This window comes from Parastagonospora nodorum (genome assembly GCF_000146915.1).
Source record: "Parastagonospora nodorum SN15 chromosome Unknown scaffold_22, whole genome shotgun sequence".
Lineage (NCBI taxonomy): Eukaryota > Fungi > Ascomycota > Dothideomycetes > Pleosporales > Phaeosphaeriaceae > Parastagonospora > Parastagonospora nodorum.
In genome coordinates this window covers 430,059-446,382 of record NW_001884570.1, presented here as the reverse complement: position 1 = coordinate 446,382, position 16,324 = coordinate 430,059, and the positions used below count along the sequence as shown (strand labels likewise).

At 53.8% G+C, this 16,324-nt stretch overlaps 7 protein-coding genes across 7 annotated transcripts; 3 read left to right on the top strand and 4 right to left on the bottom strand.

Moving 5' to 3' along the window:
* Positions 1-397: 397 nt before the first annotated feature.
* Positions 398-1,735, top strand: SNOG_12480 (hypothetical protein; the record flags this gene model as incomplete). The annotated part of the gene is made up of 1 exon (XM_001802651.1): positions 398-1,735. The coding sequence occupies one exon, from the start codon at positions 398-400 to the stop codon at positions 1,733-1,735; it is 1,338 nt and encodes a 445-aa protein (XP_001802703.1).
* Positions 1,736-1,922: 187 nt separating this feature from the next.
* SNOG_12479 (hypothetical protein) lies at positions 1,923-2,592 on the bottom strand (the record flags this gene model as incomplete). The annotated part of the gene is made up of 2 exons (XM_001802650.1): positions 1,923-2,456; positions 2,518-2,592. The coding sequence occupies 2 exons, from the start codon at positions 2,590-2,592 to the stop codon at positions 1,923-1,925; spliced, it is 609 nt and encodes a 202-aa protein (XP_001802702.1).
* Positions 2,593-3,864: 1,272 nt separating this feature from the next.
* On the bottom strand, positions 3,865-5,194 carry SNOG_12478 (hypothetical protein; the record flags this gene model as incomplete). Its single annotated transcript, XM_001802649.1, has 2 exons — positions 3,865-5,012; positions 5,140-5,194. The coding sequence occupies 2 exons, from the start codon at positions 5,192-5,194 to the stop codon at positions 3,865-3,867; spliced, it is 1,203 nt and encodes a 400-aa protein (XP_001802701.1).
* A 623-nt stretch (positions 5,195-5,817) lies between these two features.
* On the bottom strand, positions 5,818-7,143 carry SNOG_12477 (hypothetical protein; the record flags this gene model as incomplete). Its single annotated transcript, XM_001802648.1, has 2 exons — positions 5,818-6,996; positions 7,045-7,143. The coding sequence occupies 2 exons, from the start codon at positions 7,141-7,143 to the stop codon at positions 5,818-5,820; spliced, it is 1,278 nt and encodes a 425-aa protein (XP_001802700.1).
* A 2,528-nt stretch (positions 7,144-9,671) lies between these two features.
* SNOG_20135 (hypothetical protein) lies at positions 9,672-10,568 on the top strand (the record flags this gene model as incomplete). Its single annotated transcript, XM_001802647.1, has 3 exons — positions 9,672-10,048; positions 10,101-10,210; positions 10,264-10,568. Coding segments are annotated over exons 1-3 (653 nt in total), but the record flags the coding sequence as incomplete, so codon positions are not given.
* Positions 10,569-11,082: 514 nt separating this feature from the next.
* SNOG_12476 (hypothetical protein) lies at positions 11,083-13,646 on the top strand. The gene is made up of 3 exons (XM_001802646.1): positions 11,083-11,406; positions 12,856-12,891; positions 12,946-13,646. The coding sequence occupies exon 3, from the start codon at positions 12,993-12,995 to the stop codon at positions 13,626-13,628; it is 636 nt and encodes a 211-aa protein (XP_001802698.1). The 5' UTR covers positions 11,083-11,406; positions 12,856-12,891; positions 12,946-12,992; the 3' UTR covers positions 13,629-13,646.
* A 1,103-nt stretch (positions 13,647-14,749) lies between these two features.
* On the bottom strand, positions 14,750-16,200 carry SNOG_12475 (hypothetical protein). Its single transcript, XM_001802645.1, has 2 exons — positions 15,956-16,200; positions 14,750-15,902 (listed from the first exon to the last, which is right to left on the bottom strand). Exons 1-2 carry the CDS (start codon positions 16,057-16,059, stop codon positions 15,470-15,472), a joined length of 537 nt encoding a protein of 178 aa, XP_001802697.1. The 5' UTR covers positions 16,060-16,200; the 3' UTR covers positions 14,750-15,469.
* Positions 16,201-16,324: the final 124 nt, after the last annotated feature.

Sequence of the window (16,324 nt, the reverse complement as noted above, 5' to 3'; positions counted from 1 at the left end):
CCGCCTACCGGGAGCAACTCCTGCTCCGCCCTCTCCCCCAGGGCACCCTTCTGGCCTCGTTCAACTTCCTCAGCAATGAGACCCAGACGGCGTTCGAGCAGCAAAACTTCCGATACTTCCCGAGGTCCTTTGGACAGCATCCTGCAACACGCTCACGCAAAAGAGCTCCACCTCAGATTCAGTGTAGGGCGATGGGACGCGGACAGCTGGGGCCAGCGGCCATCGAATGGCGCAAGAGAAGGAGGTACTGGCGTCGAATTGTGGGCGTGGGTGGAGGCGAACAACGAGGAGCAGTATGGCGTGTGATCCACGCCCAAGAGCTTGTATTGACGCGAACAGAGCATTTGCCCGTTGGCTCACCCTGACCAATGCCCTCTCTGGCCTCTTCTGTGCCTCGATGAACTTCATCGATGCCACCAAGACGATACGGCCCGTCATGTCATTCGCCCCAGAGGGCCACCATGGCAACACATCGAATCTCCACCTGCTTCATGGCACCCTGCCCCACGAGGTCGTATGTACAGAGAATCTCACACCGTTCCTGAAGCTGCTTCCGTGCAAGGGCAAGGCTGGTGTGTCGAGCTTGCTGGACGGCCACAAGCTTTTTGACGCATCGTTTCAGACCATGGCCATCGATGTGCGGCCTGTCTGTGACGCGACCGGTGACAATTGCTCAGTAGAGATGGAGCAGAGCGTGGATATGGTCTTGGATATCGCCAGGTCAAAGCGACCACAGGACAACCCCATCCCTCGACCCCTGCCAATCGACCAGATCGAGTGCGACACGTCAAAAGGCTACAACGGACACGATACCTGCTATCCTCTGAACAAGGGCACAGAGCCGGCATGGACACTGGAGGAGGTCTTTGGAAGGCCACTCCGGGGAGCCTGTCCGCTTGCAGAGGAAACCGGCGATGCAGCAAACAGCTTCTGCATCAACGCTCCACCCGAGCGTACAATAGAGGTCAAAACAACCGGAAAATTCGAAGAAGCGAAATTAGCCTCTGACACACTCCGCTGCTATAAACTGCCCGTGGGCGCAAGCTTCGATCTCGTCCTTCCCGAACAACGAATGACCACCGGCCTCGTTCTCCCCAACCCACCCCTCTTCGCAGCACGAACCATCAACGGCCATGGTCAAGAGCGCGGAAGCACCCAATCCGTCATCCGCAGCCCCTCCACAACCGACACGGTTGAATTCGTCTACCTCGAGTCTCTCCCCTGGTTCATGAAGCCCTACCTGCACACCCTCCGCGCCCGCCTCGACACCACGTCCGACAGCCCCATCAAGGAAACATACTACCGCCCCGCTATCGACCGGAAGCGCGGCACACATCTCGAACTCCGCATGCTCATACCGCCCAACTCTACACTCACACTTACGTACGACTTTGAAAAGGCTATCTTGCGCTACACTGAGTACCCGCCCGATGCGAATCGCGGCTTCGATGCCGCGCCGGCGATTATCCGTGTTTTGTCGCCGAACAAGGGAGATGGCAAGGGTGTTTATATACGCACAACGTCGCTGCTACTGCCCCTCCCGACGCCGGACTTTAGTATGCCGTACAACGTGATTATTCTGACGAGTACGGTCATGGCGCTAGGGTTTGGGAACATTTTCAATTTGTTAGTCAGGAGGTTTGTGGGCGTGGATGAGGTGCCGGCCGGGGCTGGTGGCATCAAGGGGATCCTGATGGGCAAGGTCAACAGGTTGAAGGGGATTTTCGGGCGGTGAGAAGGAAGGACAGGAATATGTATAATGAAAGCACGAATCCTGGATTATTCAAGCTGTCAGGAAAACTTCCACACTTCATGTGACTGTTTCCTCAGCAAGTGTTCTATGTACAGATAAACTCTAATCACGAGTTTGGGGGTATATTTCTTCCTTCCACGTCCCTCGCCTCCATCATCCATCCCCCACCTCACGCACTCCCATACCCCCTGAAATTCTCACACGGCAGATAATTATTCTCAATAAACGCCGACGCGAACCGAATCCCCTCGACTCCATCCCACACCTGCTCCCGCTCAAACAGCCCTGGTACCTGCGCCTTGACACTGCCCCGCACACTCTCAATCCCATACGGCGCCGTCGACAAACTCGTGTTGAACAGGCGGATCATGTTATCGCAGCTCTTGCCGTCGGCGAACATGACCTGATTCGTGATGTTTTTGAAAAAGTCGAGAGAAAACTGGGGGGTAGCGGGGGAAGCGGTGAATGTAGTATCGACATGTGCGTCGGACGCGGTGGCGCAGAAGGATGTCGCGACGTCCGAGGTGGCGCGGTATGCGTCGCAGGGCGGGTTAAATTCGGATTCGAACACCTTGTGGCCGTAGTCCTGTGCACCCTTGATGGCGATGGCGGCGCCGGCGGTCATGAAGAGCGTGGGGATGTATTTGAAGGAGGTGGAGTTGTCGGAGAGCAGGTCGATGAAGGGGAATTCGATGCCGGCGCGCTTAGAGTTATGTTAGTTTTTGGAAACATGCGAAGGTGGATGTGAGGAAGGAGATACGTACAGAAAAATCGGGAATCTTGAATCCCATGGCTTGCACGTCGTGGTCGTGGACGGCTTGCACAAGGGCTGGGTACATGTCTGCCGGGAAGTCTGGGAGGAGAGCGCGATATGCGTGTTCGAGGATGCGGTATTGTGATGGGATCAAGCTCCTCGCGAGGTCCAGAGATATCGGTAGCACGGCAATAGTTCCGTTCAAGACACCAGTTGCGTTATTTGGATATTGCGCTGCGATTGGGTTTGGTTGGTCGAGAGTTTGGCATATCTCTGCCTTTGCGACCAACTCCGCCGCCGACGCAGAGAAATACGACGTACTCGCATATCTCAGCGCCAGTATAGAAAGAAAACTAACCAGAAAGTACTGGAGTCTGGAATTTTGAATTGCCATGGTGGAGTATTTTGACTTTGGGCGCGAGACGGAGAGGAAAGCGAGGAGCGGATGGCACAACAGCGCCAGGTCAAGGTAAGTCCTTAACATATCCTCTTTTCTCATTCCAACGACGATATCCGGGCCGAAATGACGAGGGTTGCGCTACTAGGTTCGGTGGTAATACTTCATGTGCCCTACACTAAGGTTCAGAATAGAGCAGAGCACACCGCAACGATCAACGAGCGGAGCAAAAAGAGGTCCTCGACCAGCGCCAGCGCCCGGTGCTGAAATTGTACATATGGGCCAAAACGACGTTACCACACTTTCATCCACTCCGGAACGCATGATGCCGCGCCACGCCAGGGCTTTTACTGGAACACATGCTTCCCCAGCAGGGACGCGCTCTACGGGGTCGTTGAATGCCGTGCGTTAGGCGTCGTTGCGGCGCCTTTGTTTGGCGACCAAGCGTTCTAGTGCATGGAAGCTTGAGTTTCCGAGCGCTGATCCTGTCACCAGATGCCAGCGAACCACAACGACTGGTGGCTGATGGCGCCGTCTACGCTTGCCTGCCACCGGGAAATAAGCGTTGCCGGCTGCGTGTATTGTTGCCGTGAGCGAAGCAAGAGACGCAGTGGGCGTCTCAAGGAGGGTTTCATGGGCTTCGAGAGTGAGATTGGTGGGGCACTCGGACGCGTGGTGGGGGCAACGTTCCGATCACTAAAACACCGAGGTTGCCACAGACATGTCAAAAGGGCACTTCGTGGCATTTGCCTTGTTGCAGTTTGCAGCAATGTCAACTTCGGACAGACAGCACGCTTACATCGCACTTGTGTCAGAAGAGGGAATCCGACGCACTGCGTCAGCGGCTGCCAAATTCTCCGCCCGTCAATCATCGATTTAGGTTCCTGCCATCACGATCTGCTATCTAGGACCAGGGCGAAACTTATTGATCACAAGCTTCCGAGGCGCGTCTTCGAAGATCTACACATTGCTCTGTCGGCTTTGCAAATACTGCTCTATTGTCGCATCGTCCATGGCGTCGACGCGCGAGTCCAACGACGGGTCAGATGGTTGTGATGAAGGATCTAGAGTTTGCGCAACCTCATCTGAAGACGGGGAACCATCACCCCACAAGCCCATCGCGACGAGCGCAGCATAGACGTTGTTGGTCAACGAAGTCACAGCAGCAGTAGGCGAGTATCCGCTCGCTTCTTCGTCCTCGATTCGCGGCGTCGGCTCTGCTGAAGGTTGCTCGACCTCAGTTTCAGTAATGTGGCCATCCTTCCGTACATCCTCAATTTCACGTCCTTGCTTTCCATCCACACTCGATAGACTCTCTTTCTTCTTTTCTTCCTGCCCACTCTCCCCCCTCTTCTCCTTTTTAACCCTCTCCAACTCCTCCCCAAACAATAACTTGAAAAAAACCACAAAGGCCACCTCCCCCGTGCTCCTATCCTTCAACACATACCTCAAATGATGCGTCTTCTCATCAATATACCTCGCCACCCCAATCGAAAACCCGGGCAACCTCAGACTAAACTCCGCAAAGTCCAAATGCGGATTGAAAAAATCCGCGTGATACATCCTTCCCTTTTCGAACGTAAACTTCTCCAGATTCTGCGGCGTAAGGAAGAATTTCCTGCGCTTCTTGAATTTCGCCGGCATATTGAGATCAGACCGTATCTGCGCGCCCGATGCGCACGACGCTCCTTCTTCAACAACGCCCCCGTTCTCTTTCTCCAGAGTAGATAATTGCTCTTCCGCAGCCTTTTCGCTGACCAAGTCCCCAACATTAATCGAAAATAGCCCCGACAGCGCCGGCCCATAAAGATACGGCTCGTCGCAGTACGCATCGCTATACAGCCCGGGATCCAACATACTCGTGGCGATCTTCATCGCATACTTGAACCCGGGGGGAAGTTGGTGCTTGATACTATGTCCATAATCAAACCCATGAACGACGTCCTTGCCGTTCAGATCCCTCTTCGGCACGAAGGAGAAGGCGATGGAATATCGATCCGAGGTGTGCAGCGGGTGCTGGAAATACGAGCATGTTGGTGGTGAGTCGAAGGGCAAGCCGTGGTAGTTTTTTATGCGCACGGTGAGGTAGGTTGTTGCGAGGGGGGAGTCTATCGGGGTTGTCGTGGAGCTGTTGACGGGAATGTCGGTATGAGTTGAAGGATCGTAGGTTGGTCCTGCGGTTACTGGGATACTGTAAGATTGGAGAGCGGGCGTGTTATGGGATGATGGACGGACCTTGGAGAAGGTACTTGTCCCGTGCAGCTGGGTCGACGACGGTATCGTTGCCCATTGTCTAGAACCCTGGTATGGGAAGATTCGCTGAAGATGGGAATACGCGAACTCTGCTCAGATCGGGTGAAGAAGTCTCGACCGGCAAGGCAATTGTGGTTGAATGGTTCGACAGTCTAGGCCCTGTTTGCAGGCTTGGATACCCTCGTAGATGTCGTTGCGCGACGGTAGACATGACGTCTTGCAACACTCACTAACCAATCATTAAGCCACAAACTAAACTCGTTCGGATGCCATGTCGCCCTAGAAGTTGCAACCGATTGTTTAGTGCTGTTACTTGATCATCATGTGAATGCAGAAAGTCAAGATTAAATTCATTTATGATTTTTGCAGAAAGAGTAAATGCAGTATCATCAACATAATGCATGCGCAAACATACCGACTCGACAGCTCAGAAGTGCATGAGCTATTCTTGCTTATGCATCGTGAAAGCAGCCTCATTTGCGAACTGATTCTTTTTCGTGACTTCGGCCCTGGGAGAAACTTTATTAGACTCATATTCAAAGCGCCAGTTTAGCTTTTGTACACAATAAATATTACTACACTTCATGTACATATACTGGATGCGATTCGTGATCTAGCACTTCTATGACCAATATAGGAAAGGCGCCTGCCACAAGTCACTTACTTCTTACCGCGTCCACCAAAGCCCCAGCGGATCTGGTTTGCCCATCGTCCCTCAACACCAAGATCGTCGGCAAATGCCCATACAAGGCCAGGGTTCTTTTGGAACATGCGGCCAACAAACGCGACATCCAGGTTGTCATCCTCCAGGTAGCCGTTTGCTTGCTTGCCATTGGTGATGGAGCCGACAGTACCAACAAACATCTTGTCGCCGACCTTGTCCTTGACAGCCTTGGCGAATGGCTCTTGGTAGCCCGGTCCGCCGTGAATGTGCTGCTTCTCATGGAGACCGCCGGATGAGACATCAAGTAGGTCGACACCCTTCTCAGCGAGGATCTCAGAGAGCTTGACGGTCTCTTCGAGGGTCCAGCCGTTGATGCCGGCCTCCTCGAGCCAGTCTGTGGCGCTGATTCGGAGAAGAAGAGGCATGTCCTTGGGAATTGTTGCGCGAGCTAAGTCAACAAGCTCTAGAGTCAGGCGGGTGCGGTTCTCGAATGAGCCACCGTACTTGTCGGTGCGGTGGTTGGAGGCGGGCGAAAGGAAGGAGTGTAGGAGATATCCGTGGGCGTTGTGGATCTCAATCGTGTCGAAACCAACATCAACAGCACGCTTGATAGAGTCCTTGAAGTCGGACTTGAGCTTCTCAATGTCATCGAGAGTCATCTCCTTGGGCTGGCAATGGTTGTCGTTGAAGGCAATAGCAGAAGGAGCATGGACATTGTCGGGCCAGCCGTTGAGTTCCTTGCCCGCAATATCGCCCTTGCTCAACCACGGCGCAACAGTGCTGGCCTTGCGACCGGCGTGGCCGAGCTGAATACCGATCTTCTGGCCCTGTGAGTGTGCAAACTCGACGATCTTGCGAAGAGGCTCTTTTTGAGAGTCCTTCCAGAGACCCGAGTCTTCGGGCGTAATTCGGCCATTTGCTTGTACAGCAGTAGCTTCTACTATGGTAAGTCCTGGGCCACGCTGGATGATACCGCCAAGATGGGTCAGGTGCCATGCTGTTTGATGGCCGTCTTCAGCTGAGTATTGGCATAGAGGCGATAGTGCAATACGGTTTTGCATCTCCATTCCGCGGAGCTTAAGTGGGGTGAAGAGCTTGGGGATCTTGGAGCTGCCATCGGTCATACCAAGAGCAGTTCCGGCTGGCGGGTCTTGCAGCGGCGTGAAGTATGGAATCTAGCATTGTCAGCATCCAAGAAGCGACTGTTCAATGAGTGTACATACACCAGGTGCAGCTTCATTCTTCAGACCCTTGTCCTCGGGAATATCTTTCGGAATCGCATGGTGGGAATGCGGTTTGTCGGTGTTGGCTTCGGCACCCATGTTTGCTGCAGTATGTGAATTGGGGAAGAATAAAATGGTTTGAGAGGGTTGTAAGCTGCAATTGATGCGGAAGCAAAGGTTGGAGACTCCAACGACTTTATATTCTCCAACACTTTTCGAAAGTGACGTCCATCTGAGGAGCCATGCCCCGCCTTCCTCTTTCGGGAAGGCACGTCACCCAGTACCAAGCAGAAGCCTCTATGTTGATTTGTAAGAATGCAAATGCACCACAACTTGATGCTGTGCGCCAGTAGCGCCGTGAAGAAAACGTCGACGAGGCGGCAGTTAGCCTCAATGGCCTGGGCAAAAGCCAGTAAGCCGAACAAGATGCTGCGCATGCATGCACGTTCGCAAATGCTGACAGAGGCTTGGTGTCTAGCGATTCGTAGTGGGTTACATCACAGATCAGTTCCTTCATCGCTGAGTGGCTGCATACAGAAAACCATCAATGGTACAACGGAATGCTTTACCTTACAATCAGAACACGAGCTTGCAAAGCATGCCTCATGGCACTCTCACCAGACATTTGCATGCTTGTGCATTCCTTCCCAGGGGATTCGTAAGCAGCGTGCTCGGCGCCCTGAACCTTGCGGCCATGGTGCGGTGAACTCTCGGCTTCAACCTGGCAAAAACCGTCTGCTGGAACAGGTGGCGCCGACCAACGCCAGGCGGCCCCCAAGCCTCAAGTGCTGCGATCGATACTTCAGAGCCAAGAGTGCCGCTTTCAGTATTTCGAAGTTGGAGGCGTTTGTGATCGACACATTTTGAGTTCGAAGTTGCGAGAAATCTCGCTGGGCAAGCGGCCAAGCGCATGCAGGTACCTGTCTAGACGATTCTCCATTTAATAGCTTGCGACCATGTTACTGCTACGGTAACCTCATCCTGGTCTCATCCTCAGCGCAACATCAAGGTGCCAATATTTAGTGCTGCAATTAACGCTGTCGGAAAGTTCCCTTTTCGAGTATACCAAGCATTCTCTTGAACAATGCTGTAAGCAGCAATCACCGTCTGTCGGCGAAAGTGACGCCGATCTACGCCGGGCAGCTCACAGTCTTCACGAATTTCTTCATGTAGTACTTCTCGTTTGGATGGATGATTGCGAACCATCACGGCCGTATTCGTACGTTGGAATCAAAAGTAATTGGTTTCTTGCTGTAATGACATGTACTGGGGCATCGGAAGTCGTGCCTTCTGCGACATGATGACCACTAGCCATTACAGGTACAGAAACAGATACGTTAGTTTCGACCAAGTCTCACGTCTTACTTCCAAGCGTCACTAAGATGCCAATATTTAGTGCTGTGATTGACACCGCCCATAATCTTCCTTTTCGAGTATACCAAGATGCTCTGTAACAAAAAGGACCGATGCAGTGTTCGCAATATGCGCCTCGTGTAAAGGCTTAACTGACGGGCCATCACAGTTTTAGCCACACACAATGCCTCACGATGCCAAACCTTTAGTGCAGTGTTCGATGGCTTCATGATATACTCGAAGCGGTAAGCGTAGTCTGACGGCGAGAGAATTTGCAGTCGGAGAAGCATTTGGAAAGCTTAGCATAAGTGAGTGGTGACATGGCGGTGACGCTGCGAAGGTTCGCGAAAGCTCCCTCCGAGCACAAGGAAGATCAATGACCCTGAGGTTCTGGTGGTCGGCCTTTGAACATGGAAATATTGGGTAGGCGAGAACACCAAGACACGGAGGCTGAGTGGACAGCATGCAAGACATCTGGCATCCTCACAAATGGAATGTGTCTTCACGACGAGTTTCAGGCAGATGCGCCAGCCCAGCAAGCCAAGCAAGCTCATGTAGAAGCTAGCGGAGACGTGTCGATATCGTGAAAGAGTCATTCTGGAGGCGCAGGGTGGACCATGCCGCGTGAGGATGTTCGAGCAACGTTGCAAAACAAATGAAAGAGTCACTGGGGTGGACTTTTGTCATGGGCGCAGTGAACAGATGGCAATGTCGGGCGCGCTTGGGCCTCGTGATGAGAGGACAGATGGTGAGACGCTCGACCATGCGCCGCCAGATGAGGCTGAATTCGCCAAAGCGCGGGGCTGCGTGCGATACGCGATTAGAGAGGGTCCTTTACACGAGACATGCCCGCGGCGGGCTTGTAGTGGTGAGGACAGAATGCTATTTGCCAACCCCAGCCAAAAGTTTAGCGAGCCTCGGAGGCAAATGCGGCAGCCTACAACAACACGGCGTGCTATGTCTAGGCAGGCGGTAACACAAGCACAAGAATAGTAATAGAAAGTTCCAGTAGTGGGTCGAATTACACGTGTCCTGTACGCTGCTGCACGGGCAAAGTGATTTTGAGGCTCATGATTGTGCGGTAAGAGAAAGAACCACCGTGGCGCTTTGGACTGAGGTGGCGCTAGGCCGCATCAGGAAGGGACGTCGAAATCGCAAACTGTCCACTTCTGAATAGTCGAGCACTCGCTCTCCATATAACGTCTGCCTTCCGCCGACGAACTCTCTCCCTCCTCATTCCTCAACCAACCTTGAAGAGTCGCCGCAACTCGTCTCTTCCTTGGCTTTTCCTTTCTATACCCCGGATCTTCTGAGAAGTCCACCCCCACCACACGGCGAGCTCCCAAAGAGTATCGCTCCACCACCCCGGCACCCGAGCCTTCTCAGTCGCATAGACTGCTCACACAACACACAATGGCACGAAGCTCACGGACCTCGAGCAAGCGCTCGACATGGTCCATCGCTTTCTACCTTCTGCTCGTCCTCGTTGGCGGTCTGATGTTGGCGAAGACGGCACACGCCCAGGACGAGCCTGTCAAGGAAGACTCCAACGCAGTCTCCGGTCCTGTTATTGGTATTGATTTGGGAACCACCTACTCTTGTGTTGGTATCATGAAGAACGGAAAGGTCGAGATCATGGTCAACGACCAGGGTGAGTTCGAACACAATCCCCACAATACGCTCTAGCTAACAGCCCGACCCAGGTAACCGTATCACTCCCTCCTGGGTCGCCTTCACCGACGAGGAGCGCCTCGTCGGAGACGCCGCCAAGAACCAGTACGCAAGCAACCCCGGACGCACCATCTTCGACATCGTAAGCAGCCCCTGCACTACACCTCCAACACACGTATACTGACTATTTGGTAGAAACGTCTCATTGGACAGAAGTTCACCGACAAGGCCGTTCAGAATGACATCAAGCACTTCCCCTTCAAGGTCGTCAACAAGGGCGGACAGCCCCGCGTCAGCGTCGAGGTCCTCAAGAAGGAGACTCTCTTCACACCCGAGGAGATCTCCGCCATGGTTCTCGGCAAGATGAAGGAGATTGCTGAGAGCTATCTCGGCGAGCCAGTGAAGAACGCTGTTGTTACCGTCCCCGCCTACTTCAACGACGCTCAGCGTGCCGCCACAAAGGACGCTGGCACTATCGCCGGTCTCAACGTTCTCCGTGTTGTCAACGAGCCCACTGCGGCCGCTTTGGCATACGGTCTTGACAAGGTCGCCGACAAGAACGAGCGCCAGGTCCTCGTCTACGATCTCGGTGGTGGTACTTTCGATGTGTCCATTCTCACTATTGAGGAGGGTGTTTTCGAGGTTCAGTCTACCGCTGGTGACACCCATCTTGGTGGTGAGGATTTTGACAACCGTGTCATCCAGCACTTCGCCAAGAAGTACAACAAGGAGAACGACGTCGACATCACCAAGGACCCCAAGTCCATGGGTAAGCTCAAGCGTGAGGTCGAGAAGGCCAAGCGTACGCTTTCCTCCCAGAAGACCACCAAGATCGAAATTGAGTCTTTCCACAAGGGCAAGGATTTCTCCGAGACCCTCACCCGCGCCAAGTTTGAGGAGCTCAACAACGACCTGTTCAAGAAGACCCTCAAGCCTGTCGAGCAGGTGCTCAAGGACGCCAACCTCAAGAAGTCCGACATTGACGACATTGTTCTCGTTGGTGGTTCCACCCGTATTCCCAAGGTTCAGGCTATGCTTGAGGAGTTTTTCGGAAAGAAGGCTCGCAAGGACGTCAACCCCGACGAGGCTGTCGCTTTCGGCGCTGCCGTTCAGGGTGGTGTTCTCGCTGGTGACAAGGCCACTGAGGAGATCATCCTCATGGACGTCAACCCGCTTACTCTCGGTATTGAGACCACTGGTGGCGTCATGACCACTCTCATCAAGCGTGGTACCAGCATTCCTACCAAGAAGAGCCAGATCTTCTCCACCGCGGCCGACAACCAGCCCGTAGTCCTTATCCAGGTATTCGAAGGCGAACGCGCTATGACAAAGGACAAGGTAAGCAAAACCAGAGCCCCGATACATGACAACCGCTAACATGCCATCAGTGAGTGTTTCTTTTTCTTTTTGTGTTTTACTTCCTTCCCCTCTCCTTCCCTTTTTACTCTTCTCTTTGGACATTCCGGTTTTGGACTTTCCGGTGGTGCGACTTCCTGAGCGCACCTTCCCCAGCGGACTCGGTGCCTGAAGCACCTACTCCAACAGGATGTTTACCACCCACACGCACCTGCCTCTGGCTGCGAAGACGCGTCGGACCTCATCGTCCTCGCGTCGCTCGCTTCTTCATCCCTCATCCTTCATCCCACCTCACGCCAAAGGGTCAGTCGTTCCAACGTGTACCGCGTTGTACGCCTGATGCAACCAAGCAATGCAGTCAAGATGCTCTACGATGCAGTCGACATCCAAGCACTCATCCTACACGCAACCTGGCTGTGCCTTTCGGTCCCCGATTGGATCAATCCTCGCTTTCGCGTTCTGTTTCCTGCTTATGACAGCTTGGCCGCTCTCTTTCCTCAGCTCGGCCTCACCTTCGTTGATGGGCTTTTCGACGCCGTCCAAGGCAGCTCTCCACCAAGCGTTGACTGGTTCCTGTCTCTCCCTGACACCGTCCCTACCAAACTATGGGGTGTCTATGTCCTCGTCCTCAAGAAGCGCAGACGGTACGCGGTATACATCGGCTCTGGCTCTGACTCCAAGAAAGCTGGAGTTCGAGCTCGCCTCCTACAACACAAGAACCGCAGCGTCGAGCCCAGTCGAGTCCGAGATGCGAAGAACCAGGGCTACAAACAGATCCACGCAGCACTGCTCTGTCACTGTCCTATGCCTGCCCCAGCACATGTCCCAGCATTCCGCACTGCACTCGTCGCCATCGAGGCCGCATTTCATCTCCTTCTGTGGCCTATGTACAATCGGAAGAAGAAGTACGGCTTTCCGCCTGGTCCTTGGTCGCGCGATGACTATGAATGGGCGGGCCTTTCATCTCACAATCCCCTCACCGAAGGCGTCATTGTCGGAGTCGACGACCTCGATTTCACTGCTGAACAGCTCGAATTCATGGCCGCTATCGCTCTTCAGAGGAAGCGAGAGGTCCGTAGAGAATGGGATGCGAAGCAGAAGGCAGAGCGAAGTCCAGAAGAGCACAGGGAGTTCCTCGACTACAAGGCTGTGTGCAATAAGAGATCGCAGCCCAAGAACCTGGCCAGAGGCAAGCGCTATGTCGAGGAGCAAAGGTTCCACTGCTCTCCCTGTGACAAATCGTTCGCAACGCGGTTCGGGTTGGACCGCCACACCGCCACTCCCCGACACCAATCTGTTGTCGACGACGGCTGTGGTCTCTACTGCGAACCCTGCGACTACAAAGCCAAAGACCGGAATGTCCTTCATCGCCACCAATCTTCTAATCGTCACAAGCGTCGCTGTGGAATTCTCGACTAACTCGACTGACAGCAACAATCTCGGAAAGTTCGAGCTGACTAACATTCCGTAAGTCACCTTTTCACAATCCACTCGAATCTATAGAAGCTAATAGCATAACAGTCCCGCGCCCCGTGGTGTCCCCCAGATTGAGGTCACTTTCGAGCTCGATGCCAACGGTATCCTTAAGGTTTCCGCCGTCGACAAGGGTACCGGCAAGGCTGAGAGCATCACCATCACCAACGACAAGGGCCGCCTTACCACCGAAGACATCGAGCGCATGGTTGAGGAGGCTGAGAAGTACGCTGAGGAGGACAAGGCCAACCGTGAGCGCATTGAGTCCCGCAACAAGCTCGAGAACTACGCCTACAGCCTCAAGAACCAGGTCAACGATGAGGAGGGTCTTGGTGGCAAGATCGAGGATGAGGACAAGGAGACCATCAAGGACGCCGTCAAGGAGACTCAGGACTGGCTCGAGGAGAACGCCGCCACTGCCGCCTCTGAGGACTTTGACGAGCAGTTCCAGAAGCTCTCCGACGTCGCCTACCCCATCACCTCCAAGCTTTACGGCGGAGCTGGTGGCGCCGGCGAGGAGGAGCCTGACCACGACGAGTTGTAAATGCTCGTCTCGTCTGAGAAGTAAAAGTGCATCTCTTTCCCCTTGCATTAACGGAGCTAGCTATATCTTGGGTCGCCTTGGTCCGACCAATGTACAAGTACCATTCGTAGTAAAATGGGCTGGCTTAGATATCTACGGGACATGCGGAGTTTTCCAGCTTTTGGCAGTTTTTTCGAACAGCAAATGATCATAAGATGAAATCTCACTTTGACATTCTCGCAGTGACTGTGATGAGTGATGTCGGTTGTTACAAAGTAGGGCATGCCTAGGGTACCAAACTATGGTTCTCCGCACAAAATATCCAAGCACACGTTGAGAATGCGTGGTCGGTCCCCTTACGCAGCCATCGTGCCTTCCTTCAGCTGGTGGTATGTGCCTTCCCCAACCGTGTCTATGGGTCGTTGTGCCTCGCTTGCCTTGACTGCATTCCACTCACCTCTTCACACCTCACCTCTCGATCCCCTAATTCTTGTTTTCGTTCATTTGCGTGCTTCGCGATTGCTGTTCTTATATGCGTTCCTCGATGCCTCGCTGTGTCGCTCATTTTTAGCATCACCACTCTGATCACGTACATCGCCTCATATTTGTCACCGTAAAGCCGTGACGCAATTCATGCCCGCGGTTTCCAAATGAGAAGAGGTGATGAGGTAGCTTGGATGCACTCAAAGATCTTTAATGAAATGTGTAGATAATCTTACAGCTGCGTATACATCCAGACTCTACTAGCAACTTGTAATGAGTTCACCTCTAACGACTATCAGCTGGCATTGTAGGTGCAGAGCGGGCACGAGTTTTACCGCTGCCTCGTGGCGTCAACACTGATCACGTCACCTCACATTTCTCGCGCTGGCACTGTCATCGCCCGGATCCTGTCTTGATCAAAGAGTTCGTGTACTGACTCTGAGATGAGCAAAGCATGGTAGAGGTGAGTGGCTGCTGTGCATACGCCATACCACCAGCTGACACAATTGAAGAGAAGATAAAACGATCGGACCCGATGGTTTCCACTACCTTGCCGCTTCTCTTTTGTCTTCAAACGACAATGTGTTTCCGCGGGCAGTCAACGTGTTTCAAAAAATACATTGTTCGGAAGACACGACTGCATCGACGTACTGATGCCGTGCTTCTTCACAACAACAAGAACACAAAGCCTGACGACGCACTTTCACCACACCCCAAGTCTTTGTCTCCACCAGATATCCTGATGAGTGGCTTCCACGTTGCGGTTGACTAGCGAGCTGACGCACGCATCGAATCATCATACACTCACGTCAGTCATCAGGCAAACGTCACGAGCGCAAAGAAGAGTTATTTTTTACTTTGGATTCGCTATAAACGACTTAAACAATTATACACAAACACATTGGCCACTAAGAGCCGTAATGGAAACCGACTACCCAAGAGCAACGCAGCGGGTATCAATATTGCCCGAGTCGGACGATGAATATCCAAAACGGCGAAAGTAATGGGGGTATGAGGAAGAGGATATAGACGAGCTCAAAGGACCAGGAAAGACGTTACAACTCCGACCAACAAACGACGAGGCGTTTAGTCGAAGGTGACCTTGATCCATTCGCCCTCAGAGGCCATGGCGCAACCACCGCCGGTACCCTGCATGACGACGTCGTAACCGCCGCCGCCACCGTTGCTGGCGTTGCAGTTGTGGAGGTCGTAGCCCTTCTCGCAAGAGTCGCCGGAGTTGCACTTGAAGACGCAGGTCTCCATGTCAGAAAGGCACTTGGAGCCCTTCATGCTGATGTTGCAGCCCTTCATGTTGACGTTACGGGAGACGTCGAAAGCACCCCACTGGCCGAAGGTGACCTCAGCCCAGGTGTTGTCGACACCACCGAAAAGGGCGAGGGCGTTCTTGGCAGTCGCCGGGGCGCACGCAGCAGGAACGTCTGGCAGCGAAGGAGAGCTTGACGGACTTCCCGGGCTTCAGGCCGACGGAAACATCGGGCACCCACTTGTTGATGGACATGCCGTCGAAACCCTTGGCCTGGCCAGCAGTAGTAGACGGCCTCGTCGCTACCCGGTGTTGGTGACCTCCATACCCCACTTGGAGTCGTCACCAATCCAGATACCGCCGTTGTTCTGCTTGTCGTTCTTGCCGACCTTGGCGCCGATCTTGTTGGCAATCGAGGCGACACCAGCGAAGACATCATCGACGAGGTCGCCAATGGGGTTGTCGCTGGTAGGCTCATCGGTCTTCTTAGGTGCGGGGGCGGATGAGGAAGCCTCGGTGCTGGAAGGCGCAGCGGGCTTAGGCTTGGGCTTCTCGGCCTCGGGAGTAGGAGTTACGACAGGGGCGGGCTTTGCGGCCTCAGGAGTCGGGGTGGCAGCAGCCGCAGACGAGGCGAAGACGGAGCTCCAGTTGACCTTCTCCCAGTTGACGTCCTTAAGGTCGTAGCTGAGCGCATCCCAGTTGACGGGGGCGGCAGGGTCCTGGCGCTTGGAGGCACTGCGCACTGTTAGTGATTGCGACGCAACGTGCGCGTTGCGCGGACTGCTTACGCTTCGCGACGGGCGTGGAAGCTCGCGTGGCGGTTGTGGATGTTGGCGGCAGCAGCCTGACCAACAACGAGGGTGCTCAGCACCGCGGCAGAAGAGTAACGCATGTTGAGTTTGGGTGGTGAGTATCGGTTGTCGAAAGGATCGTAACGTCGTTCAACAGCGTTATGCGTATGTGGATATAGCGGTGAGTTGGTGAGTGGTGAATGAGTGACTGATCGCTAGACAGGAGTTTCGGGCGTGAATGAGTGAACGCGGCGAAAGCTGTAGGATCTCAAAAGAGGGACGATAAGGTAATATACCTGGGCCGGCGAGTGTGGACAAGGAGGACAAGGGGGAAAGGGTAACAAAGCGGCCAGACGCAAGATCAAC

Bases quoted from the DNA above. Each gene is read 5' to 3' on its own strand.
- SNOG_12476 (XM_001802646.1), top strand. From the start codon at position 12,993: ATGCCAACGGTATCCTTAAGGTTTCCGCCGTCGACAAGGGTACCGGCA.
- SNOG_12475 (XM_001802645.1), bottom strand. From the start codon at position 16,059: ATGCGTTACTCTTCTGCCGCGGTGCTGAGCACCCTCGTTGTTGGTCAG. The intron at 15,903-15,955 runs GTAAGCAGTCCG...AACAGTGCGCAG, and splicing joins TTCCACGCCCGTCGCGAAGC to TGCCTCCAAGCGCCAGGACC.